The 26,422-nt window shown below is 46.0% G+C and overlaps 4 protein-coding genes across 4 annotated transcripts in view; 3 read left to right on the top strand and 1 right to left on the bottom strand.

Moving 5' to 3' along the window:
- The first annotated feature begins 1,210 nt into the window (after positions 1–1,210).
- On the top strand, positions 1,211–3,282 carry LOC131267025 (dnaJ homolog subfamily C member 21). The gene is made up of 3 exons (XM_058269767.1): positions 1,211–1,462; positions 1,535–2,152; positions 2,217–3,282. The coding sequence occupies exons 1-3, from the start codon at positions 1,272–1,274 to the stop codon at positions 3,136–3,138; spliced, it is 1,731 nt and encodes a 576-aa protein (XP_058125750.1). The 5' UTR covers positions 1,211–1,271; the 3' UTR covers positions 3,139–3,282.
- On the bottom strand, positions 3,223–4,412 carry LOC131267026 (LHFPL tetraspan subfamily member 2a protein). The gene is made up of 2 exons (XM_058269768.1): positions 4,089–4,412; positions 3,223–4,007 (listed from the first exon to the last, which is right to left on the bottom strand). The coding sequence occupies exons 1-2, from the start codon at positions 4,277–4,279 to the stop codon at positions 3,518–3,520; spliced, it is 681 nt and encodes a 226-aa protein (XP_058125751.1). The 5' UTR covers positions 4,280–4,412; the 3' UTR covers positions 3,223–3,517.
- Positions 4,413–4,875: 463 nt separating this feature from the next.
- Positions 4,876–5,944, top strand: LOC131263053 (proteasome subunit beta type-6). The gene is made up of 3 exons (XM_058265187.1): positions 4,876–5,029; positions 5,151–5,350; positions 5,417–5,944. Exons 1-3 carry the CDS (start codon positions 4,979–4,981, stop codon positions 5,850–5,852), a joined length of 687 nt encoding a protein of 228 aa, XP_058121170.1. The 5' UTR covers positions 4,876–4,978; the 3' UTR covers positions 5,853–5,944.
- A 19,583-nt stretch (positions 5,945–25,527) lies between these two features.
- Positions 25,528–26,422, top strand: part of LOC131266223 (uncharacterized) — a 72,925-nt gene continuing 72,030 nt past the window's right edge. The window contains exon 1 of the mRNA XM_058268635.1: positions 25,528–25,683. Coding sequence (XP_058124618.1) covers positions 25,528–25,683 — 156 coding nt within the window. The remainder of the gene's footprint in view (positions 25,684–26,422) is intronic.

Here is a 26,422-nt window from a genome sequence, read left to right as displayed (position 1 = left end):
TTTCTACATCAAAGCAACATAGATCAACTAATGAATCTCATCAGCTGCATTGAATCGGGGAGAAAGGGGAGGCCGGCAGATCATATTTGTATCATTTTTATCTTCCTTTTTTTTGGTGACGGTGCTTTTCAGAGGTTTTCGGTTTTCTTATGCCTATATACTGTGAAAAAAACAAAACTCACGTTGCTTGAAAATGTCGCACTACGGAAGATAAAATACTGAGGGAGAAACGAAAAAAGAGAATCCTATAAGCATTTTCTTTATGAAAAGCAAGCAAAGCCAAACAACAGAAAAACCGAGCTTTGGAAACCTGAAACCCCAAGCTAACGAGTCGAAGAAAATGTCTTAAAAATGGTGCAGCCAAAGGTAAGAGGAACACAAAAAATAAATAGAATCGATCAAAGTGCAACGACGATGACGACAGTGAGAGCACATGATGAAATGAAAAATTTCTGTACAAAAAGTTCTTTAGCATTCAGCGGAAAATTCATACGGAACCTATCGTCTACTCATACTCATACTTCATACGGAACCTATCGGCTAGTCACTCTGACGGTTGAACGGAGTTGCAAGAATTTTTCGAGATGAGCCAGCTTTCGTTACTTGCGGATGTCCTGCGTCAATTTTTATTAGGCTGATGCGTTCTTCGTTTCATGCACTTTCATTGAATGCTGATAAAACTATCCCCCCTTTTTCTCTCTTGATCGCATTAGCTTCATGAATTGTACCGTGATGATTAAATCGGTCAAAAGAGCTAATCAAAAGCTAAAAAAATAAATAAGAAAAGGATGATTTTTGGTAAGTACCCAAATCAATATAAAATCAGTTAATAGATAAAGTAAACAAACCAATCTTTCTACTCCCATTTTCCAATAGAATCAACTGAAAACTGAAAACAAACGGCTTTTTAATGTCGATTTTTGAATTTAAATTCAAACCAAGGTTATTTGCACTTGCAGCCAAGGTGTTCGTGATTCAATTCGTTTTTTAAAAAATTACTTACTCAAAGTTGTTTATCTTTAATAGACCATTCATTTAAGGACATACACATTCAAATTGGTTTATTAACTAAACAGAAATCATAATTTATCTAAATTTATTTCATCGGAAAACAAAAGGTAAATATTTTGCATTTGTAAACGACAACCCAGTTGGTAGTCCAAGAACTGACAGTTGTTTGTTTACACGTTCGTTTCACGCGTGTTACTTGCTGACAAACTTTCCACTTCGACATCGTTTCGAAGCAATTTTCTGACTGAAAATCTACCGAAATGAAGTGCCACTACGAAGTGCTCGGACTACCTCGCACGGCTGAAGGAGAGGAAATCAAAAAATCGTACCGCAAGCTCGCCCTCCGGTGGCATCCGGACAAGAACCTCGACAACCCGGAAGAAGCGAATCAACAGTTTCTGCTCGTGCAAGCGGCTTACGATGTGCTTTCCGATCCACAGGAACGAGCATGGTAATTAAAACGGAGAAACTAAACTAATTTGATTTGAACTGTGATTTAAACTGTGCCTATTTCCTCCGACAGGTACGATAACCATCGCGAACAGATCCTACGAGGTGGTCATACCGATTACGAGGACAATTCGCTGGACGTGTTTCCTTACTTTACCACCTCCTGCTACAAGGGCTACGGGGACGATCCGGGCGGTTTCTACGCAGTTTACGCCGAAGTGTTCGACAAGCTGGCTGCAGAAGAGGTTGAATTTATGGACACCGAGGAAGAGTACGAAACGATTCCAAAGTTCGGTAACGGACAGTCCGACTACGAAACGGTTGTCCGCCTGTTTTACGGCTTTTGGGAAGGGTTTTGCACGAAGAAAAGTTACGCCTGGCTCAACCCGCACAATGTTGCCGAGATACGGGACCGGCGGATACTGAAGGCGATTGATAAGGAGAACAAAAAGGTGCAGCAGAAGGCACGCAAAGAACGGAACGAGGAAATTCGTAGTTTGGTGCTATTCGTGAAGAAACGCGACAAGCGAGTGAACGCGTACAAGAAGCTGCTGGAGGAGAAAGCAACGCAGAACCGGTTAAAGTCGCAGCAGAACCGACTGGATCAGATACGCCGCAATCAGTTGGAAATTGAAGAGCAACAGCGTAACTCTTCGAATCTTTTCGACCAGGCGTACGAGGAGCAGTTAAGGTACGATGTACGATCACACTTTTTGGCGACGTTGCATGCGACTAAGACCTTCTTATCGTTTTAGGAGGAAACTTGAGGCCGAAACAACGGAAGATGAAACGGACGACTATGAGGATGACGCCGTGGGAGATACCAACGGTCTGGAGGATGCGATGGCCGGGTTGATCGTGGGCCAGAACGAAAACGGAGAGGAAAGCTTCTACGTGGATGATCTCTACTGCGTTGCCTGTGATAAAATGTTTACGAATCGAAGTTCGTTTGAAAATCACGAATCCTCAAAGAAGCACAAGCAGAATGTGGAGCTGCTGAGAAAAGCAATGCGAGAAGAATCGCAAGAATTTGACCAACCGGAAGAAACGGTCCCAGAGCAGGAGGAATCTACTGTGTTGCCCAATGCCGAACAGGAGCCGACCGATGGTGCTGTAAATGGAAGCGACATCGAACAAGAGTCCAATGAGAAACCTGCCAAAAGCAAACAGAAGAAGAACAAAAGCAAAAAGAAAACACTTAATAACGTTTCTGTGATAAAATCGTCCGATGACGAAGATCCGACGAGTGGCCTGCAGCAGGACATCGATATGGTTGGGTTACGGTTGGGCAAGAAAGGGGCTGTCGATAGTGACGACGACGATGATTGGGGTAGTGGAAGTAAAAAACCGGCTCGAAAGGGTAAAGGCAAAGCAACTACCGCTGGCCGAAAGGGTAAGGGTCAACCAGATGGACCACCGAAGGCACCGGAAAGCGACCAGAAACCAGTAGATACGCCAGCTCCGAAGAAAGGTACTCTGAAAACCTCCGAGCCACCACCATCTGATGAAGAGGGTCCACAACAGACGGATCATTCGTGTGTGACCTGCAAGGAAAAGTTCTCCTCGAAGAACAAGCTGTTCGATCATCTCAAAAAAACTGGACACAGTGTGTATATAGATAAGTTAAAAGAGTCCAAGGCGGCCGCCAGTGGGAAGGGAAAGCGAAAAGGCAAGTAAGATGAAGGCACCGAGGGAAGTAAAGTTTGTTTGAATATAAAAAATATATATTTATTTGCTCATCAAAATCATGGCTTATCGAAATTATGCGAAATACTTTGAATATATAGAGAGCTAGAATACATAGAATGTTATTAAATGCCGTTTTTCACTGGAGGGATGGCTTCTAAACTTATACAAGGAAATGAATGTATAGTTGCTCAAAAAGTTTTGAACTCGCTATGTTATATTGTACTTCATCCTCCTGCTCCTTTAAGCACTCGGAGGGAAGTGTTTCTTACATTCTACAGTACAGTTGCCGTCGAAGAACTGAAGCTGCTATTAATAGATGAGATTCGTAAAATATTTCGAGCGTAAAATGTTCCGTCCACGGGAACCTTTATGGCACACAAACCAGCACCTGACCCTCCTCAATGGAGCGCTGCGCCTTGGCACTGAAAAAGGCCGATTCGGCTTTGGCGCTCAGCATGGCGCTAATGAAAGCCAGCACGGTCCCGATCGCGCCAAGGTAGATTGAAATACCGAGCTTACAGTCGGACGGAGCGAACGGTTCGGAATCGAGACCGCAGAGAATTTTCACGCGCGCTTCTTCCCAGCCGAACGGATAGGCCATATATCCACACAGTTCCATCATCGCGGCGATGCCCTGGAAAATGCCCAGCAGTTTGTGCGTGCTGAAGCCGCAGATTGAATGCATTCGGCAGCAGGTCACCAGCATACAAATCAGCGTACAACCCAGCAACAGATTGCCCAGACACATCAGGAACATCGTGATCTTCCAGGCAAAGGGAAAAATGGTCGTGTCCGTGGCAAGGCCGTACAGGTCAAAGTTGCCACAGTTGTACTCCGAGTGACCCATACGTTTGCATCTGCGGGGGTCGAGAAAACAAAGAGTTAGTTGGTCGAATCGGAAGGAAAGGTACATCGTTTTTACCCCCTCGCAGCGTTACCTGTTGTAAATTCCTACCGACGGATGCCGGATGATCGTATAGTTGCCCTCCAGGCTGGGGATCTGTATCTCTTCCGGTCCGATGAGCCATTTTGGTAAAACGATCGCCCCAAACAGCGTCATGCAGGCAACGAGGGTGACCAAAAACCAAAGCAGACTTCTGCCGGTGATCAGTAATCCGCCACAGCACATTTTAAAGTAGTTCGATCGTATGAACAACGGGAATGATCGGCGTATTATCTTAAAGCTACACAAGCACCGGCGACAAATGTTTTCTTCACTGAGATGATTCAAGTTCGATCGTGTTTTCGTTTCTTTTTTTTGTTTCACATCACGATCGCCGATCGATTAGTGTTGGCAGAATCGGGATTCGGAAGATTCGAAGATTCGATCCTTAGACGAATTCTAAAGATTCGAATCCCTGTAGGGATTCAGTTTCCCCATTACTACGATCGATGTCAAAAAAAAAAATGTTTTCAATCGGTTCAATCTTTTGAAATTGCATACTTTCAGGTTTCAGAACTGTCACTTCAATCGGTAACCAGTTCGACTAGGATTTATCGAAAAAAGAAGTCGAAAATGCTATGAACCAATTTTTACCTCATAAACCACCAGAAAAAACTATAAAATTAACTTTTTAGAATTTTATGAGTGTAAAAATAGTATTAATAAAGTAAATAGCTGTCCGAAATCGAGCAAACTGCAACTTTATTTGTAAGCAATTTGCAGCCCAACTGTCATCGTGAAAACAAACATCTAAATGCAACGACCTGTTTTTTGCATATCTTTGGTTCGGCTGTCAGTTCAACAATCGTGATATTTCATTTTCGTGTGGTGTATCAAGCGGCAATTGTTTTAAAACACTTTTCATCTAAACTATAGCAAGACAAAATGGATATGGATTGTTCAAACGACTGGAGAAATGCTCATCATAGCACTGGAGTAAGTATTCTTTCCTTTATTTCAGTGTTTAGTGGAAGTATGCAAAGAACATAACCTTCCGCCAAGGCCCAATTGTTGCAAATTGTACAACAAACTGTTAAACATTATGTTCCTATTGCAGACCACGATTATGGCCGTAGAGTTTGATGGTGGCGTAGTAATCGGCGCTGATTCACGTACCAGCACGGGAACGTATGTAGCCAACCGAGTCACCGACAAGCTCACGAAGCTGACGGACAAAATTTACTGCTGCCGTTCCGGTTCTGCTGCCGATACGCAGGCCATTGCAGACATTGTCGCATACTCGCTAAACTACCATGAGTAAGCACTTCAACGACAAGCTAAACTTATCCGGGTTGGTTAACCATTCGTTTTATCTTGTGACAGGAACCAGACGGGCGAGGAACCGCTCGTTGAGGATGCGGCTAACGAATTTCGTCAGTACTGCTACAACTACCGTGAAACCCTGGTGGCTGGTATCATCGTGGCCGGCTGGGATCCCAAGAAGGGTGGCCAGGTTTACTCGGTTCCGGTTGGAGGCATGCAGATTCGACAGAGCGTTACGATCGGCGGTTCCGGCAGCTCGTACATCTACGGCTTTGTGAAGGAGAACTACCGCGAGGGTATGGCACGGAACGAGTGCGTGGAGTTTGTGAAGAAATCGGTCTTCCACGCAATGTACCACGATGGTAGCTCGGGCGGTGTTTGCCGCATCGGGGTCATCACGAAGGATGGCGTCGAGCGGGAGGTGTTCTTTGCGCCGCGCGATTACGAGAATGTTCCCGCCCGTTCCGCTGCACCGAGTGTATCCGTTCAGGCTTAAGGTATGATTTTCTTAACGGTGTTTGTAAGGAACGTTTTCTTTCTACTGTGGTAAATGATTTTGTGGCCGAAATACACTTATAAATCGGTACGAGTCGGATAAACATCTTTGACAACGATCAATGAAAAACACATTCGAAAGCTGTAATCCCATGTCCTTCCTGAATCCTGACGTTTGAGGAGCTTTTCACGACAATTTCACGGAGCTTTTGAACTGGTCTAAAAACCCAAGCTTGCCATCGGAAAATGTTCTATAATCCTGCCGTCTCTTCACTGCCCCACGACAACACATTCCACCTGATCCTAGTTCCAGCGCGAAAATGCGACACCGTCCGCATTCTCTTCCTTTCTAGGTCCTAGGAGAGAAAGAATCGGATTTCCATCGTGCAGTTAGTCTCTCTTTTTCTCACCTAAAAACCACGCGGTGAGCAATCCATTTTCCCCGACGGTCGTCGACTCACGTGCGTCGCAGTTAACCATGGCTGTGTTGTTTTTCCGTTTCGTTCCATCCTTCAGCGAGACATCTTCAGCGTGTCCATCGACGTTTTTCATCGAGCCTTCAAGCTCTAGAATTGGGGAGACTCTCCTGTGCGGCGTTGTTTGGATGGCTCGTTCTCTCACGCTCCCCAGAATCCGTTTGCAACAAGAGCCTTGGTTTTGGTTTGGTTTGGTTCATTGCTCTGCGACTTCGACACCCCAACTCCGGGGGCTCGTGCTCACGAGGACGCGAATCCGTGAATCGAGGGCTTGCGTTGCCGCGCCGCATGGTACGATCGGAATGGTGGACTGAAGGCCAGGAGCCGCGAGATGGGGGCACACGGTGTGGACACAATTTTCCTCACCGGACCAGCTCAGTTGTATTGCGGGTCGCAAAGGGTGCGCGCGTGGTTCCGTTTGTCCGTCGAAGGTTCGTGTGGAAGGTTTTCATTCTTGCTTTTCCGTTCTACTGCTGCTTTGCTCGTTCCTGCAGCATCCTTCGTCGTTGTGTGTTTATTGTATCTGTGACCTACAGGGAAAATATATATAGAGGATAATCAAATCGAAGGCATTGAAGCTCAAATGCTGTGTTTGGAGTGTTCTGTTCCGGGAGAAGAATGTGGCCGGGACTTCCGTTTGCACCATCAGCAGTAGCAACAATTTTCCAAAAGTTTTCAGCACGATGCCCTATTTACGCGATAACCAAACGAGCGTGGTGTCCAATCGCCACGAAAAGTGAAAAACAGAAGCGAGGGCTGTAGAAACATGATGGCATTTTCCGATGCTGCGGCATTGCGTACCACGTCGAGTGAGGGAAAACTGACCCTTAATACTGTTGGTGGTGCTTCGGGAGAGGAAAATGTGAGGCACTAAAAAGCACACACCAACACACAGACACACGCCGACGGGGATTGTGTCCACCGAGTGGAGAATATGCGGATATACACGGATCGATCGGATGAATGAAATTTTGTGACGGAAAAAGGTGGCGCGAAGGAAAAGTGCCCCCCCCCCCCCCTCCCACCCCTGCCACGGAACGAAAAACGTGCCGAGGCTCCGGTGCTGGTTGATGGTTTGTTATTTCGTCGCAGTGTGTAACCTTTGCCGTGTAGGTATTCGGCAGTTTCGTGTGATAATCCTCGACTTTGAGCCGCTGGTGTCTTCGTGTGTTTAACGCTGACAGTGAAGGAAATGTGGCGCACCTGTGAGTACGTGTGGCGCTGTGTGTATGTGCTGCTGGAAAATGTGGCGGAATGAAGGAAAAACACATTGCTCACGTTGTTGTGATGGCACGCGTCGATGAAGGTCCACCGGTGCACCTGGGTTTTCCTCGCTATGGCAAGAAATGTTTCTTTCGTTTCCTCTCATTTCTATGTACCAACATATTATTCATATTCTTTTTAAAAAAAAACTTAAATAAACATTGTTCTAAAATATAAAAATAGAAACTCCATTTTCGAGGGTTCGAACAAAATCCGTCCATTGACCTAAAAGTTATCTTTATTCCCTCTCGTTATGCACCTTATGACCTGCAAATATCGCCCTGGCTGACCCTCCTGTGCGACCAGCACTGGCACATGAAAACCCCGAACCTCCAGCCCGTGCACGTGTGCGGAAAACTGCAGTTTGCATAAGCCCGTTTGCGCCGATTGCCAAAAACAACAGACCGAAATGAGATTTCAGGGCAAAACGACACCCGCCAGCACCGAAATCGATATTCAAAACCGAACGAGATCATACCTCTCGGTGCTTCTTATGCTCACCTCTTCTTTGCGGGAAAAGATAAAAAAAAACATAAAACCTGCCCAAACCAAGTGTGTTTCGTTTCCGTTTGGCTTCCATTTCGGTGGATGCTGATTTTTAATGTTTGCCATTTGTATGCTGTTTGCCTGGACTAAGGTGCGGGCAAGGTCGGTTCCAAACGGAGGCAGGTCATTCCGAATGGAAAATGAGCCTCCAGTCCACCCCCGACCGCAGTCCCGCATTGGCTTCCAAGCCGCTGGAGGAGCGAGGGGGAGTAAGAAAGGAAAATCAAATATTTTCCCACATCACACGGGCACGGCTGGCATGGCTTTACCCCGTCGTCGCAGTTCAGCCTTCTGTCCCCCCTCCTTAACCACAGACGGATGATTCGCGACCTTCCTTCGTTGCGCCTCCTCCCATTCCCCCGTGTCGTCGTTGAAGCCAAACTTGGAGGATCACCAATAACCTAGATTTGGAGGCTTTGTGCCTTGTATCCTTTTTTTTGTCTTCTCCCCTTAATCGGGAGAACGTAGCGTGGTTGAACTGACGGCGGGGAGAGGGCAATGAAAGGCTTCGGATGCTCGGTTATGCTCTAATTTTGGTTTCCACATCCACCACTGCGCCATCCACCACTGGTCTGGTGCGGGTTTTCCCGGATTTTCCCTTGCGGTAGCGCTCTCATCTTTGCCGTGCACAGAATTCCGTTCGGGAATATTTAGCGAAAATTCTACACGGATGTGTTTGACTCGGTACATTCGCCCGTACCGCTCCTTAAAGAGCCCGTTTCTGAGGCATTGGAGAGCCTTTAATGCCAGAAACCGTCGAATGGGATTACAATTTCCGTCCTGAAACATGTCGCTAGTACACAGCCTGGATTATGCTACGGAATTTAAGCACAATTTTCTCCTGGTACGTTGTTCTCTTTTGGTGCGGCTTTAAAGTATTCTTTCTGGGTGGCAAAAAAAAAGAACGTAAAACCAGGAGCATATCCATCGTAACAGAAACCATAAATGCCCGCACACCGGAATGGTCCGCAGAAGAAACCGTACCGGAGAACGAAGCAATAGAAGAAGTGTCGAGGTAAAAAACCAGAGAACTCCCATGCGGATGAAAGAAATCTTTCCGGCCGGTTGATAAAGACTTGGCTGCCGGGGCTGAACATGAGGAAGGCGTGGGGGGGCCAAGCGGGGCGAACAGATTCGTCGGTCGATTGACGATGGAAATGGAAATGAACGGCTGAATGCATTCGTCCTTCGGGCTGTCGGTCCTTCGTGGTGGCATTACCGGCCACCGGTGGCTTTAGCAGTCGGTTGTTCCTTTAGCTTTTGTTGGGACGAGGTGCCGGCAAAAGGACAAGAGGCTTTCGAAAGGCAAAAGAACGGCACCGAACCGAACGTACGTACGAACGATTTATGAATTTGCTTTTCGGCGGCTTTATTCAACACGAACACGCGATAACTAACGGCGGATAGATAGGTGTTAAAGGGAGAGTTTGTTTTTCCACCGGGTGGGGTTTTTTTTTGGGTATGTTTTACGTGTGTTTTTCAAGTCAAACGTAATCCAGGATTGACTGGCTGTTGTGTTCGCAGGAATTACAAAAGAAGCAAAGCTACGTTGCTGAAGAAACAGCACAAATGTGACAGTTTTTAAAAGAAAAATACAATATTTTCATTGAATTGAGACAACTTTGTGAAAGACGTTTCTGACTCAAGTATAGGAAATGTGAAAAAGTTCAAAGCAACAACTTTGTGAAAATATTTTCTTAACTAAACGTACTCAAAATCATTAACAGGAAATGGATTTTGCATTGTTTTCTGCTTGGTAAAATTTGAACGAAAATTATATTTACTTAGGTGGATTTTGTAAACTCAGACTAAGTATGAAAAGCAAAAATGTTTTAGATTTATCACAGTTAAGTTGCTCCAAATGCAGTACTTTTGGACACTAAACCTCGAAAACTAAAAAAACTGAAGGATTTATTGTTATAAGATATTGGTTTAAAAGATTCTGTCGTTACTTAATGTACGGTTTGAGGTTATTAACTTATGCCTGTTTTTCAAATTATTATTATCGCTGATGAATAATTGCATTGAATGTTTAATCGCTTAAATGAATAAAAAACCAATTTTCCCACTGAACTTCATCAATACGCCGTCAGGCTGCATACCATTTCCAACTGACTAGCTTAAATGTTATTACAAATAACGAGGATGTGATCGAACCCCGGGGTCCGCGACAGCCGAGCGGTAGCGCCGGTTAGAAAATCGGCCCACCTCGACAGCGTGGGTTCGAATCCCAACTGAGACCGGACCCTCCCCTTTACGAGAGGACTGACTATCCACGTACAACAGGGAAACAAGTCTCGTAAGCCCTTAACGGGCAGGCATGACCAACAAGGTCGTTACGCCAAGAAGAAGAAGAAGAAGAAGAAGTGATCGAACCCGTTAAAAAAACTGTCTACAAATGTATTATGTACCATACTGAATTACAACCAAATATACGGTTTCTACTACTACTACTACTTAAATGAATAAAAAAAATCAGGGATTTCGAACGAACATTACTGTGAAACCAAAACAGTAAGGAACATGGAAAAGTTGCAATAGAATACATGTCGTTTGGTACGACTGAAATTGTTTCCAAACCTGATGAAGTTTTCATTACTTTTGAGTGGTCGAACATAAGCTCGCAGCTAAACGGCCAAGAAAAGATCATCGGAAATAAGGCATCGTTCGGCGGAAATGAGCGCAATAAATTTCAAATCCCGCTAAACGTTGTCCCCAATCTATTGGAACGAGCTTGGCGCAACGTCCCAAGCTTGTCGCAAATGTATCCAACAACCATGGGAACCCCCCTCGCTTCAAAATATTCGCCAACACGTCGCACCCCCGTCGATGTGAATGTGCGGGAAATGGCATTCTAAAAAACGGAAAATAAAGTAAAAAAGCGCACGCAAGGATCCATCGTTTGCATTTTTATGCCACTTCCAGCCCATTACTCACAATTCGCACGGGCAGCGGCAGAAACAAACCAGCATAAGGAGCCAGCATCGACAGGCGGCATCAGCCGGTCGTCGACACCATTCTTGGGAAGCATAAAATTTTCGTTCAGCACTCTCAAACACACACACACACACAGGCTCAAACTATTCGCCACGTCGAGGAGTCAGCAAAAATGTCCGCTTGGTTGCGCTGGCAGCAAACGCACGTTAACGCCCGCATTTTCCTGCACTCTCCGGGATGGCGTGGGGGAGGGTATCGCGGGAAGGGAATTTGGGAAAAGTTTTCTAATTTAAATATGCTATTGATTGCCAACGCGCCTCCATGCAGTTATTCGCTCCAAAAAGAAGCTTTCGAACCCTAACACCCAAGCGAATGGTGGAAAATCTTTCCGTGGTGGGGTGAAAACTTTTTTACCAACGAGATCGAGCCTCCCCCCCCCCCGCCCCAAATCCGATCACACGGTCGGTGTATGTGTGAGCCTTCCGGCGTGGTTTGGGAAACGGGAAACGATACGTATCAGTATCAAAGTTTCGACCCGGAATCGAAAAGCTTAAAGCGTTCCAGAAACAACAGGGAAAACGAAGTAAAATGAAAAGTAGCAAACGACACTGTGCGAAGGGATGGTGTCCAGCGGCCAGAGGGCCAGAGATTAGCAGTGAAATTATTCCACCGTTCGCGGTCGGAAACGTCCACGCGTCCCGTGGAACGGAAGCGGAAGTGCCATCGTAACCTTGAAGCGTTTGTTTACTTGCGAGGCGCGGTTGAAAAATGTGTTTCCAACAGGGTAAAAATTAATATTTCCTTTTGTTTATTGCTTCCGGGACAGAATGGTCATGTTGTTTTTTTTTGTTTTCGTCCGCTCCTTCAAAGCTTTGTCCTGTCCTCGGGTCGGGTCATCCCTTCACCTTTTCGCGTTCTCCCGTGTGACTTTTCTGACGGGAGGGATCCGCCGGGGGAGGAAGGAGACGGTTGATGTTGTTTGCGGAACGCGACCAGCGTTGATGATGATAGCCGTGGCCGCAGTGGGGAAAAGTGCTTTCGTAATGCTTTCCTCGTGCCTGTGCTAAAAATAGCGCCACAAACTGTAAAATTTAGATGCCTCCAGCATCCGCCGGTTGGGTGGCGACATGTTGGAACGCTCGAGCGCTGTTTGGGTCATTAATTTCCCCACCCCCCCCACCTTGGGGCCCCAGAAAGGGACCCGGTGGGAGGACAGCATCACCATCAGGATACCGTTGGCAGTGTGGATAGGCAAATTGGGACCAATAAATAGAATGACACAATTGCCCTCGACCACCCTCCCAGGGGGGGTGTAGCTGGTGGTGATCGTTTGGAGCCCGTTATTGTCCGCACCGGTCTCAGTAAACCCCTCGGCTGTCTCGGCCAATCTCCGGGCCCGCCGGCGGGGGCCTCCTGACAATGGGAGTACGATACATACACGGTAAGGTAGCCGACGCAAATTGCTGACTATAAAAAAGTAATCGCCAAGCTTAATCGAAGGCCCCTGAGGGTGAAAGGGTCAGGTTGTCGTTCATGTGACTCTGTTTGTATGTGTGTATGTGTGTAGCAGTGGTAATGCACAACACCGTGGAAGCTCCCGGAAGGAAATTTATCGCCGGTGCTGCTAGCGAGGTTTTTCACCGCCCAACTCACTCGGGAAAGGGACTGAAGAGCGTAAGGTTGGTCTCAAATCAGTGCCCGGATTTGTGTTGTTTCAGTTGGCACAGATTAGTTAAGTCCGGAGGTCAGGTGGAGCAATGATAGCGTGGGATTAGCTAACCTGACTCAAAACCCATCAACTAAACGAAACGAAAGCGTTATGGAAAGTGGCACGCTAGGGAGCAAGAGTTCCTCGGGAAATGAGACTCACTTTAAAGGTCCCCGATTTTCGCTTTGTTACCTTTTATCACGAACGATTTGTTCATGCAATGTTTTGCTATCGAGCTGTCGAAACTGGTGCTTAAAATTACACCACAACGATATTACGCTTCTAAATTGAATAAATTTTAAATATTTTACCAATGCCGTGTTCTAGAAAAGGAGCTTGCCTATTCGAAAACCTCAACACCTGAGCTCACAATTATTTCCAAATCTGAAATTCTCGGATAGTGCCCGAATATCGATCCGATAGTGTGGTTGTGGAAATCTCGGTCGAAAATCCGCTCCAAAACCGGGTGGAGAATTTTTAATTTAAATTAAAACACGTTTCTAAAGCCTGTCCGTGACTCCTTGCACTTTCCTGGTAGGGTTTTCTCGTATTTCGGGGTCTTCGAGATAGATTTCGTCTAGCCCGTTGCTATCAAAGAGTTTTCGGAGAACGAACTAAATTCCCGCACGAGCTAAGCGGGGTAAATAAACTGAAAACGGATAGAATGGGAAAAGAAGAAGATATAAACTTAAAATGGAATAATAATTGAATTCCCGGTCGGAGTTTTCCAGCTGGTAAACTTTTGGTCTCTTTATCCCCGTCGTTACGACACGTTTTTTTTGTTCCTTCTGTTATTGTCCGATAACTCGGTTTTTTTGGGGAGACGTTAAGGGTTTGCGTTATATTAGTGGGGGTGGGTTTGGGTTCTTTTGTCTTAGACCTTTATCTCCCCGCGTAAGAGCTCGCCTTTGGCGAGAGAGGTCAGTGAAAAAGTTCATGGGACACTGATTTTTCCTTTATCCCACTCCAAACACTCCGTCGATCCTAAGTTTTTCTGAACCTCTTTGGGAACCGTTTTTTTTCCTCCAGTTTACTTCAAATGTTCTTCTTGGTGGGATCATCGAATGTTGCTTTTTACTTTTAAATCGAATATTTAAGCCGCCATTCCGTGCGCTTTACTAATGGCATTCTCAACGGTACATTCAACTGTGAGGGTTTATTTGTGCGGGGTTTCAAATAAATTCAACAATCCGATGGCCCCTTCTCGGAATCCATCGAATTGCGGCCAAAGGTGGGCACAGCAAAGGACAAATCCGTATCCTTTGCGTCGTGCTGCGCCACATTGTACGCAAAACCATGTTTCCACCAGCATTTTGATTGCGGCCCGAGCGGACACGAACGAAGGACGGGTTTGGAAAGAAAAGAGGAAGGATAATCTTCCCAGAAGGAACCCCGTTCGGTGGAGGATGGCTCTTTAATGGCGACGGTCTCCAATGGTCCATGATGGGCCATTTAGTAGCCCAGGTCAGGGAAAATGGAACGAACTTTTCCGCAACTCCTCGGCAGGATAATCATATTTGTCAGCTGAATCCTTGCTTTTTTTTTTGCTTGCTCGAAGCTATGAACTTGTCCGATGTGGCATTTGTGTTGTTCGTTTTTCTTTTTTGGCTTCATGTTTCATCTCCCGTTTGGTTTATTGTGCTAGTTGATTATCTGGAGGAAGCATAAAACCCGGTTGTGGTTTGTCCGTCGGAAAAGTAGGTTACATCAAATGGAGACGGCTCCATATTATTTGATTGGTAATGATTTACTTTCAGTCCTGGATGTCGTCATATGTATCATTTGCTTTATTTGTTGTTCTATATCGGTTTAAAAAAACTCGCTCTTGTGTGAGTTTATCTAATCCCACCATTCCTAATTTAAATGAATTAAACTATTCAAAGAAGCTCGCCGTGGCGATTAAAGTGATCAAAGTGTTTCACGGAACGATTGTCGCTAGCTTGTTCCTCGGCTTGGCTGTTGCTCTTTTCGTCCACTTATTTATTTTCCGGCACGAACCAGCCAGTAGTTTGCGTTTGCCAAAACTTTTGACACCACAAAACTTTCTACAAATTACCCGTGCATTTCTGGGAACTTACCACGCTGTCACTAGAACAGGTGCCGGCTCGCCCACAAGACCAAGTTTGTCTTTTAGGGTTTTCTTTACCGAAAGGAGAAGTTTGCAATTCACCTCAAAGCCGGTTGCTGGAAGGACGGTCGGGAAAACCACGGACAAATTATGCATCGACAAATTAAAGGCAAAAAGAGGTGCGATCCGTTTAGTCCAAGTTCTATTTAATCATTTTAAGTTTATGAAGTAAACTAGGTGGAGTCTTTTTCTTGGTGGAAAATGTATTCTTCAGGAAAAAATATATAAAAAAAGAAATGTTTAAATATATAGCTTAACGCTTAAGGTAGTCCAAAATTAAAAATAAACAACAAACACTAAAAATAAAATACAATGAAAAGATAAAAAGGAAACCATTGCTTCCGATTGTCTGGGCGAGTAAAAATACTTGAGCCATTTGGCGTCTTAAGGTTCTTCAGCCGGCTTTTTGCCTAATTACAGCAAATATATTTACCTGGAAAAACTCTGACGCAACGTGTCGTGTTTGTTGTGATCTTTTTAATTAAAATTGTGACCTTAAAGCAAATATTGTCACCGGTGCTATATGCAATAATGTACAAACTTTTCTCCCCAAAAATTGTTTGTTGCTATTCTCGCAAGACACGCTCTTCGTAGCGCAGAAAGGCTGGCGAATAAATTCATTATTAAATTTCTCAATTGTCACATTCGCGTTCCCCTCTCCCGTGAAGTTCCGTCTTGGCACTGGGTGGGGAAATTACCGGGGTGGTTTCTTTTGCGTCTACAAAATTCGTCGTCTTTGAACTCTGTCCCACCTCGCCTTGGTGGCCTTGGCATCGTTCTCCCGGTTCCCCCACCCCCGTGTCGGCTTGCTTTAGGCGAGTAATCCTTTTCCCTGCACGCGGGAGGAAAACGACGAGACCGAAGCCAAGCGCCATAATGGCCTCGTCATCTGGCTTCGAGCGTCTGAAATGGTAGGCGAAATTAATCAGTGACCTCGCTGTGCCGTCGTCGTCGTCATCGTCGTCGGATTTTCGGATTCGTCTCGCCACCGGAACCGATGGAGGCGCATTATGCCTTGTACGATGTTTTGCCCGTTCGTTTTTTTAACCGGTGTGAAGTTTGAACTTTCGCCTCGGGACGGCGCGACACCGGAACCGCAGGGAAGGCCGAAGGGGATTTATGTTTCCATTTCACCACATATAGCGCACGGTATGCGACCCGTGCGGCATCCAGTCGGTCTCACCTTTCCGGCTTTTCCGGCCACAGCCGCGTCTTCATTGCGTAACGTTCCGTTATGCGTACGAAGCTTTTGGCGAACCCCTAGCTTTCCCAAAGCGGTCGAGGGAGCGTCGGTTTTTATCGTTGGGAAATTAAATATCACCATCACCCCGTACACGGTGCTTTCTCGAACCGCCACCAGACGGAAGCGGACCGAAGCTGCCATTGCCGAAGAATGCAGTGTAACATCCCCCGGAAAAGTTAATCTCCATAAATAAGCAAAACATTTTGCCTGGCTTTTAATACGCATTCCCCCGTTGCCGGGAGGCGGGTCGGGGAGCGGAAAATGTGGGCGCAGGTTTCGCCCAGCTTTGGTTCCGATTTTCCGGGCAACCCGTGGGCCGGAAAAAGAGACTTCATTTTCCCAGAGGGTTTTGCTGATGGAGGTTTACATTTGGGATGGAGCATTGCTCAGTACGCTCGGCGCTGGTTTATGATTCGTAATTCCGGACGGAATGCCACCGGAATGCCACGTGTGCATGTGCATGTGTGGACTTTTATTTACACACCCTCAAAATACCATCTTTCGGCTTGGTCTGAAAAGGGGTTTGTTTTTTGCTTGAGCATCTAAAAGTAACAAAACACCTACCGTCGACTTGCGACCAACGGAATTTGTTTGCTTTTGGGAATGGCTGTGGTTGGGAAAGTTATTAGAATGGATGAAAATTAATTAAACATAAAGTGTACGCTCAAATACATATGCTATGGTTGGTTTCTTGTGAGCTCTCTTTTTATTTCATTCTGTATGTGAATTTATCTTCCAACAGTGTGGAGTTGAAAAAATGTTGTAAATATCATAAAGTAAAATATGCTTTACTCAGTTGAGCGAAGGTTTTTCTTTCCAAGAGATTGTATTGCTTTTTACCTGTGTTTAGGGAGAAGCATAGGACATATAAAGAATTTAATTACGTTTCTTTTTCACCATTTCTCTCGTAAATCTTAGCGTCATGGACCATTTGTTGCGGTTTGCAATTATCTCAATGAGCCAGAGAAAAAACAGAAAACGCCCGCCAACCACCCAGACCGGGCGGACATTTGTCCGACGAAGCTGGCCGCCATTTCTATTCACTGCCAATACCAATTTGTTTCCATCGATAGAAAGCCCCCGACCCCCTTCAATGGGTCATAAATCGTTTCGGGGGCTTTTCGCCAAGCGAAAAATCCAGCTTTCCCAGGGCCTCCTTTCCGGAAAGAAAGCTTTGTTTTCCTGCCCGTATGCTGTATGTATGTGCGCGCCGCTACCGGGAATGTATTCGTCCGATGTCGGCTCGATATTGCATACCCGTACGTGGGTTTCCTCGGACACAATGCCAGCCCTCCCAGCGGGGAGGGTGCACAGTTTTTTTTCCGGCACCTTCCTGTACCTTTTTGTAAATTTCCCGCGGTGGAAATGGCATGCGTTGGAAATGTTGGGTGTACATTTCCATTTCAAGGACACAGCGGTAGCTAAGAGGGAAAAACATCGAAGCGACATCTCGAGTGTAATGAGAACATCCAGCATCGAATCGGAACGGTGTGCCTGTGTGTGTGCTTGTGATGGGAAAAAATAATACAACCCTGTAAAAACCAGGCCCCTCGGAGCCAAATAGAAAAAAAAGTGAACCGAATGAAGAGCAGTTTTCGTTTTGTTACTTCATGGGAGTTTTTCGTGATGGCTTGATGTTGGCCGTGGCGTACATTGGTTTTTCTCGTTTCGGTTACTGTTTCGCTTGTTAGTTGTGTGCCGCCCATTGTGCTGCGTATGGCATGTATGGGAAACCCATACACCAGAGCCTTACCGGTGCGGTCTCAGTTTTCCCAGCCGCTGCTCGGTGATGTAACTCGACAAATGTCAGCAGAGGATCGGGACGAGGGAAAAGCTTGACGCTGGTCCTCCACTTCTTACGTGTTTTGTGCGGCTCGAGAACGAGTGTATGAAGCTGGGCTTGTTGTTGGAATAAGAAAAAGTGCCACATTGGAGTGGTACGATATTGTTTTTCCGCCAGTTTCTTCGAACCGAGTCGATCGGGAACATAAATACAAGACAAGTTACGCAAGCATGGCATTTTCTCCCTAGGATTGAGTGTTTTTGTTCGTATTGGAAAGAACTGTTTTTCTGGTCGATCTCTAACGATAACAAATCATTGGTACCCGGTTCGTTACACGTTACACGTTACAAATCTCGAACAATTATTTACATAAAAGGAGAAAACTAACAAAAGTAAGATTTGAATAAGTAAAAACAATCAGGGCAATAAACATTTAAAACAAAAATATATAAAACTAGCAGGACACTCCGGCGATGCTCGGGGAAGAAGGGGTTGAAAAAGTATTTATGGGTTTTACTCTTTATTTGAGAGTTATGCTTTAATTTAACAGTTAGAACAAGTTTTTAAAATTTAGATGATTTGATCAAAAAATCATGATTAAACAAATCTTCAACAACATCTGCAGTGCTTAGACTTAATGAGTGGACAGTTTCAAAATCGAGTATTGGTCGAGATTTTAGTGTACACAAAACTCCAAACAGAAAAAAGCTAAAATATGTAATGGATATGTCTTAAAAGCTATAGTATAACCACATAAAAATTATCGCATGGCTTATGGCAAAAAAGCCATCTTTTATGATGTCAATCAAAAACGATGTTAAACGAAGAAGAATCAAAAACGAATATTAAACGGGTATTAACCAGTACTTTAGATAAATTTTAAGCTTCATATATTCTTAAAGACGATCACTATCTTTCCATCAGCGAATATTGCTCCCATTACAGTCAACGACGCCGTTCTCGAACGTCATTGAGAATGATAATGAGCCGCCCACAGTCGTTTCGTGTTTTTCAAGGTTGATCGATAGGAAGGATGCCGCCGTCTGCGCGCCGATGACACGGCCACTTTCCGAGCCTCGTAAGGATTTCCGGGCGGTATAGGAACGGAAAGGCACTAAATGGCGCAGGGAAAGGGCAAGTAAAATCGAATATGGCCCAGGCAAACCGTAAGATTAAGGATGTAGTGCCGGTTGGGAGGGGCGCCCGATCGCAATACGGGAATAAATACGGATGTCCTGAAACGCAATCGGAAGGATGTGAACTTTATGGATGCGAGCGCAGGGTGGAGGAAGCAGGCGACGGTTTGGGGGAAGTTTGTTGCCGGAAAAATCGCTACACGATGGTGTACTCTTGGGCTTAGGCGTTTCAGCCTTTGCCCCGCTGCCATGCCGGGGCAGATGTAGCCGGAAAACTCCATCCTTCTCGGCAGCAGGGCGATCGTTATCTTTATGCTAATATTAAACAGACGTTGCGGTTGCGGTTTTGTTCGGGGCCGGGCAAACAGTGGCTGGGCGGGGGAGAGGGGGGAACGTATTGGGTAGATTACGGAAGTGAGACCCGCGCTGGCAGGCGCTCGGAAGGACAACACGCAACATAAACACAGCTGAGCTTTTATTTAGTTTGCGCCACACCACACGCGAAAGGGCTGGCAAAGCTGGCAGTTTTCCTTTGGGGTGCGTAGCACTAGCACAACCAGAAGAGGGGGCCACAAGTTTACTGCTCGGTGGGAAAAAGTTTTCCCAAACCCGGGGAGTTGAAAAAGAGAGCAGAGAAGAACTTTCCGCTGGCACCTCGTTCCGGGGCTTGGGAACTTTAACGGCTCGGCCAAAGCGGATGGTTTGTCATAAATTTTCCGTTACTTCCCCAAACGGTAGGGAAACTCGGCTCGACAGTAGTTGCGAGTAACTGTCGGGCGTAATCAAAAGGGAAGAGAATAAAAATAAATACCCCTGAAAAAATCCTCGTGCCGTGAATCCTTTCGTTTCGTCCGGGTTTTTATTCCTTCTCGCGCGTAACAAATCGAGCTTTCCCAGGTGCAGAACGGAAGCAAGCCACGTCAAGCAAAACAGCATCCGACGGATACCGGGTTGTTTGAGAGAAATTATATTACCACTTTCCCTCCCCTCCCGACCCATTCCACCCCATGGATGTGGGCACCCTACATGGACCATCGCTTTTTCCCGGCAACGTAAGCAGCTGCCAAATAAAGACATTTGATAAATGTGTGACGGTGGGGAAAAGTTCGCTTCTGGCGTACGAAAAGTTTGAGTGTTTTGCCATCGTGCGAGACGTATGAATCGGGAGGAAAATTTCATTCCCCACCGTGCTGGGGAAGAATGTTTCCCGGCGTTGAGTCGGCAATTTTTGTTTTGTTTATTTATTCATCCGTCCTTCGTTTCTGCTTTTGTAAAACGTCGTAATTGGGAAGATAAAAACCTACTTAAAATAATTCTTTTAATCCATCAACACGCGAAAGTTTCCAGCATGTGTTAAACGAGTGTTACGTGCATTAAATTGCGTACAAAAAGGCAAATAAATCAAGCTTCCGTGATATGCAATCTTTTGTCCCGCGAGTTAGACTTGCAACCGTTTTGCATATTTTACTTTCCCGGAGGCATTGCATTTAATTCCATGCCTCCCGGCTAACGGAAACCAGTAAGCCGCCAAAGATGGAGGCCACACAACCATTCGAACGATAAAGCCCATTTGTCTAGTCTTTTTTTTCCACGCTACCATTCGTTCGCACCTCGGAAGCTCCTTGCTAACCATAGGCCACCGAGCAGAGATTATTACTACGGGCGCGAGTGTCAACTGATAAATCACAAGAAACCGGCTTCGTCGGGCCTTTTCTCGCCCGCGGTAGCCATTTTCTTTCAACCCGGCTGTACCTGGGAGAAAAATAATCACCGTTTCAAATGATGGAAATTATGCGTTTCCACGTTACCCACTCACTTCCTCGCTAATCCAGGTTAATCTGAATTTTCTGCGGCGAGCTCGAAACCGCTGGGCCAATTGATCAGCTACTTTGTGGCAAATATAATTTGGCGGCTTAAAAGCAATGGTCGGATTAGGTTGCGGTTACGGCGGTGCCATTTTCCTGCCGTACTCGTCCGGGATGTGAAACGGTACGAGTTTAAAGGTAGCTCTGGATGGTACAGCCTCCAAGCCGAGACCACCGAGAGACCGTTTTTAAATCAATTGCGATCGAGGGGGCGGACGGGCGTTAAAAGCTTCCCTCGGTTCCCCGGCGCTGAAGGCAATCGACGACCCGTTCACGATCTTCCGTTGGAAGCTGGTCTTCGCCTCAGAGGCGTGGAAAGATCGTGATCTTAAGCCGGGGTGGGATGCCCAGCCAGGACCGGCGAAGGTGTTGTTATTATTTATGTGTCCCCTTGACCGATCGATCCGAGCCTCCTTTAAGCGATTTCACGTGTACGGTTCCCATGGATTACCCGTGTGTGTGTGTGTGAGTAAATAAACCAACCCTGTTTTTCATCTCTTCGCCAAACCTCCGCACTTTCTCGATCGCGGATCGCTTATGATCAATGGCTGTGCATTGCCTCCAGCTTGCGGCTGTTTCGATACGGCTTTAATTCACCCAAATGCCACACACATGCGGGCGACTTTGGCCCTGGAGGAAATTCGCTCCTTGGAGGCAGCGAAAAGTCACCCGCTCAGAAGTGTGGTCTTTGGTTGTGATATGACGATGGCGTAATGCAAACAGGCATCGGAAAGTCGTTTCTCAGGGGGAGGTTTTACATAATGATACGCCAACGAAAGGGAGTGGTGGAAGCGACCATGCCATGTCTAGACGCACGTTTTGTACAGTTAATCGCTAATCGATGGGGCGTTTTTATGGGATGTAGTTTTTCTACACCTTCTCCCGCGATGCTAACATCATTAAGTGATTGCAGTTGCACTGCAATCATAAGCCAATATGATATTCATTTCACCAGAAACTTTGTTGCATTCCGGTTTGCATGGCTTAATGGTTAATTTAATACACTGCGCGGCGTGGCTTAGGTTTCATTGAAACAAGAATTGTACCATTGATTTAATATTACTATTTCAACAATGAAACGACAAGATGACGGTCCTGAAAACGAAGATCTTATCTCAAGCATTTAAAAAGGTGTTAAACTACACACAGCTCGAGGATCATGTCTTAATTGAACTCTTCGGAACAAGTTAAGCTTGTCGTAAAACTCTTGTTCCTTCTCGCAACTGCAACTGAACGGTTGAAATTGTACGTCTCATCCATCGCCAGGTCGAGATCGTCGTAAAAGAAACCATTCCGAAGGCCAGATCATATATTGGTGGCGCAAATTCTGTTGCCATAAAAATTGTTTGAGCTCGCCTCGCGAACCAATCAATATTTTATTGTTTACCGTCGACTTAACGTGTGCGTGGGGAAAACAGTCCTCTCGTCGTAAAACACAAAACGCTGTGGCATTTGGCTGCGAAATAAAGTGGAACAAAAATATGGCTGCAGCTAATGAGCGCGACTCGCAAATGCAGCACAATGATTGGCCTGGCATTGTTGCGGTTGGTGTGGTGTTGTAATTAAAATGTTATTGTTGCTGCATCGGAAGACGACATTCTTTGGGGTGGGATTATAAAAATTGTCTTTTCTGCTGGAGGATTAACGCACCTTCCTCTGCAAGCCGAGCGATCGGAGGAAGTTGAATGAAGTAGACTTTTGCCGGCTCGTCGATACCAAAGAGGAAGGAGCAAATTATCGAATCGATAATTGTTAATGATTCCGTCCAGAAAGGTCAGATCGATTGGATTTTGAATTACAACTTCAACTCGGTTTCGTTCCAACATCGCTACCCCGGTTTAATTCGAGAACATGTATCGAATCAACACCGAAAAAATGCCTATCACTTATGGTTTTGAATTGCCGTTATTTATGGGAATTTTTCGTCGACTCCACCGAATCGATATTCTGCTTTGATTGTATTACATCACCCGTGAGCGATAAGAAGGAATCAATAACTTTTCCGCTCCTCAAAGCCGCTTCGACGGATGATTAAAATTCCAGCCCATCCGCCGCCCTTTCTTGCGGTTCGCTCGTGCAAGAAAAGCTGTACAAAAATCTGCCCAATCTATTTTCGGCCCATTCCTCGGATGGTTCAATCCCGGGCGGGCCGGAAGGGCTCGTTGCCTCGAACGACTGAATTATGAATGCTTCCCGTTTCGTCAACCGACGAAACATCAAACAAAATTCACTCCAGTCCGTAAGCAGTAATCATTCGCCGGGAGTCGGTAGAGAGTGAAGCATTTCAAAAAGAAATTTCTCCCTACCTTCACCCGACGGTGCTTCTTCCTTGAAAGATTCTTGTCAAAGGCAAAGAAAACGTTGGTTCCCCAAGAATGAGCGGGGTCGGGTCGTTGGAGCGAAAGTGTGCCCCCGGACGGGTGATAAAGGATCATGATAAGATCCAAGGTCCATTTCGATGCTAATGAAGATTTACCTATTTTTAACCTTCGGCCGACCTTGTGCCGAGCCACGCAAAATTAAAGTCGCAGCAGCTTGGAGGGAGGGAAAATTGAAAAGAAAACAATCTCGCAAGGAAAACATTGGAACACCCGGAGGGAAAAACTTACTGACAGCGAAGTGGAAATTGGATAGTTTTTTTTTTTGTTTTGCTTTGCGATGTGAAGACGCGACGGTGATTTTGGATGGAGTGTGGTTTTTGGATTTTGTGGAAAAAGTATTGTATGAAATGAAAGATGAAACCTTGCGAGGGGCGAGGAGGTTGTCTGGCTTTGAAGAGCCATCCACATCGGGTAGCTTCTGCTTCGCTCAAAAACCAAATGCTTCCGCAGAGTGGATGGAAAAGTAAAAATATTTTTGAACACTACTAAGGCTTCCCCGATGTATCCAGTGACAAGCCTGACCCAAGGAACGGCTGGAGGGTGAGAGACTAATTCCAAGTCACATACCCTCTAGAACAAGCTTCTATTTTCCGCCCGTTTGCACGTGCAGAAATGGCTCGTTTTTTGCATGCCTTTACTTCGCTTTCCTTCCGTGGAGTGTAGTCACTTATTGATGCGTTCGGTTGCGAATATTCGATAAGAGACAGTCTTCGTGCGAGGAAGAGTGGAAAGTGTCGCAATGTCCGGGCAAAAATCAATACTCATGAAATAAGACAGTAGCACCAAGCATCATCAAAGAAGAACGTGGTTCGTGGTCGAGTGGAGCGTGTCGCACAGTTTTGGCGCAGTACATTGCTAAAAGGATGCCCGGAAGAGACTGCCGAGGTGTTTAAACGGAAAATTGACGAACGGAAAGTGTGAATCGTCTCTACAAATTGCCGAGAATAGTGAATAAAACTGTGAAAAGAAACGCTAATCACATTTTAGTAAAACATATTTAGAAACCACGTGACTTTGGTGGTAAAAAATTTAACATTATTTTTAAGTGATCGATGTTATTTGTAAACTGTTTTTAAAAATATACGTCAATCAACAATCGAGAACAATCGTCCAACATGAATTGAATTTATTTAATGCAAGTGTCTTCTTTCGCTAGGATCCGGTGGAAAAGTGTCGTTGCTGTGAAAATGTGATATTGTGCGGACGGGGGAAAAAATGCCTCGATAAAATAAGTGTAACGTGTGCATAAGACGAAAGTCAAAGAATAAGCAAACCGCTGCCTCGATGCACTGCACGTTTTCCGAGGGGAAATTGTTCATCCCATCGCGCCTGTCTTATCGTTGTCGTTCGATTTCCCGATGAACTTTACTACCTGCCTCACGAAGTGACGAACACCTTTACGACGCGTACGATGCATCCCGGGCGATAGTGCACGTTCGAACAAATTTGCCATTACATCCGTCACCCCCTTCGCAATGTTCCCCGCCCCGATGGCCACGGTTCGCTCCCAAGCCACTTCCGCCCCGTTGAGCTGCCGGCGAAGAAGTTGATCCCGTGCACCGAAGGCAGAGCAACATAAAACCCGATCACCCAGGATGATTCGTTTCGGAAGTCGTGCTCGATCGGCAGACAACGACCGCCATTCATGGTCCCGCCATCCCGCCGATGATCACACGGCATGATAGCGCGTGTACTCAATTTTCCGGACGCGAAAAGAAAAACCCCCATCTCCGCCGACGAGGCGTCTCGGCGCTCGTGCCCGAATGTGCAGCGGGCTGGAAAAAAGGAAATCGACCGATCCGTCAACCAATCGACACCGGGAACACCGGGGCGCAGTAAATGTTGTGAAAACTCGTGCCGTGCTAGTAATGCCCGAAATCGGTACTTGCAGGTAGCACCGCACGGTTTATTGGCGAAGTTAAAAATCACACCCACCCCACTGTTTGCGTTACGTTTGACGGTCGTTCCGTGGTGCCAAAGTCGTCCGGTAAAGGGAGAGCGGATTTTCCCCGTGCCCCTCCCCACCGATCCTCCGCCAACGTGGAACGAAAGGTTGTGAATTCAGTGCAACGAAGGTAACCGGCACCGTACGACACGTTCGGAACTCGCTCGCATTATCCCTCCGCCGGGTTCGGTTTTTGGGCCGGGGATCATTTTTCCACCACTTTTTTTCCCCGTTCGGTTCCTGCGGCTAGGACTTGCTCGCACAAATGTTTGCCGCATCCGCGACGCTGGCGATAGCGGAACGACGCGCCACGATGATGGATCGGCCGGAGTCGTCCCTAAATCTGAAGAAACATCGCAACGTTGGCGGCGGGCTCGACACGACCACGATGGCGGCGCTGGCAGCTAGCGGGAAATTTATGGTAAGTGGTTAATTTATTTATTTCCCATTCTCGGGGGAGCGGATTGCTTAACGTGTTTTTTGAGGCAGATTGGATTTTCCGAGTTTAATTAGGATTCGAATATTTATCACCTGTGCCGCAATCGGAATGATGTATTAAAAAGTTGTTCTAATGAGTTGTTTCATGTGATTACAAATTCACACGATTTTTTTTAAGATCTATACTCGTCTCTGATATAGGTAATAAGCTTGTCACAAGCTTTGCGCAATTTGCAGTAGTAATCCAATACTTCCTCAATCGGTGCGATTAAATGAAGCAGGAATAAAAAATGTCTACTGACGGTAGCAATACTCTTGGCGATAAATAATAAATTGCGACATGAGAGCTTCGGCTAACACCAACCGATTGGCTGTCGATTTACCGCGCCACGATCGTGTTTCATGTATGCCATGGCACATAAATTATCTTCCAATATTACAGCGAACAAACAGGGGCTCACATTAAGCAAGCTTAGAGCCATCCAAGCTCCATTCCCTGCTGCGACGGGCTGTAAGCATCGAGCGATCTTTCGCTGAACACTTTGCAGAAAACACTTTCACCAAATCGACCCGCCCCCGGCAGCATCACCAAATAAACCGCGTGTAACCGGGATGGAAGGTACCGCTTGAGGTACCAATTAATAAATTACCCTTTTTCTCCGGTTTGTAAGCAAGTCACATAAATTATCGCAACACGAACGACCACGGCGTTGTTGTAACAC

The sequence above is a fragment of the Anopheles coustani genome, chromosome 2 (assembly GCF_943734705.1).
Source record: "Anopheles coustani chromosome 2, idAnoCousDA_361_x.2, whole genome shotgun sequence".
Taxonomy (NCBI): domain Eukaryota; kingdom Metazoa; phylum Arthropoda; class Insecta; order Diptera; family Culicidae; genus Anopheles; species Anopheles coustani.
Note: the sequence above shows the minus strand (reverse complement) of the source record. Positions and strands in the feature narration are given on the sequence as shown.

Coding starts and splice junctions, on each gene's coding strand:
- LOC131267025 (XM_058269767.1), top strand. CDS start 1,272: ATGAAGTGCCACTACGAAGTGCTCGGACTACCTCGCACGGCTGAAGGA. Junction 1,463..1,534: donor GATCCACAGGAACGAGCATG/GTAATTAAAACG, acceptor TTCCTCCGACAG/GTACGATAACCATCGCGAAC. Junction 2,153..2,216: donor GCGTACGAGGAGCAGTTAAG/GTACGATGTACG, acceptor TTATCGTTTTAG/GAGGAAACTTGAGGCCGAAA.
- LOC131267026 (XM_058269768.1), bottom strand. CDS start 4,279: ATGTGCTGTGGCGGATTACTGATCACCGGCAGAAGTCTGCTTTGGTTT. Junction 4,008..4,088: donor TCGGTAGGAATTTACAACAG/GTAACGCTGCGA, acceptor CGACCCCCGCAG/ATGCAAACGTATGGGTCACT.
- LOC131263053 (XM_058265187.1), top strand. CDS start 4,979: ATGGATATGGATTGTTCAAACGACTGGAGAAATGCTCATCATAGCACT. Junction 5,030..5,150: donor ATGCTCATCATAGCACTGGA/GTAAGTATTCTT, acceptor TTCCTATTGCAG/ACCACGATTATGGCCGTAGA. Junction 5,351..5,416: donor TACTCGCTAAACTACCATGA/GTAAGCACTTCA, acceptor ATCTTGTGACAG/GAACCAGACGGGCGAGGAAC.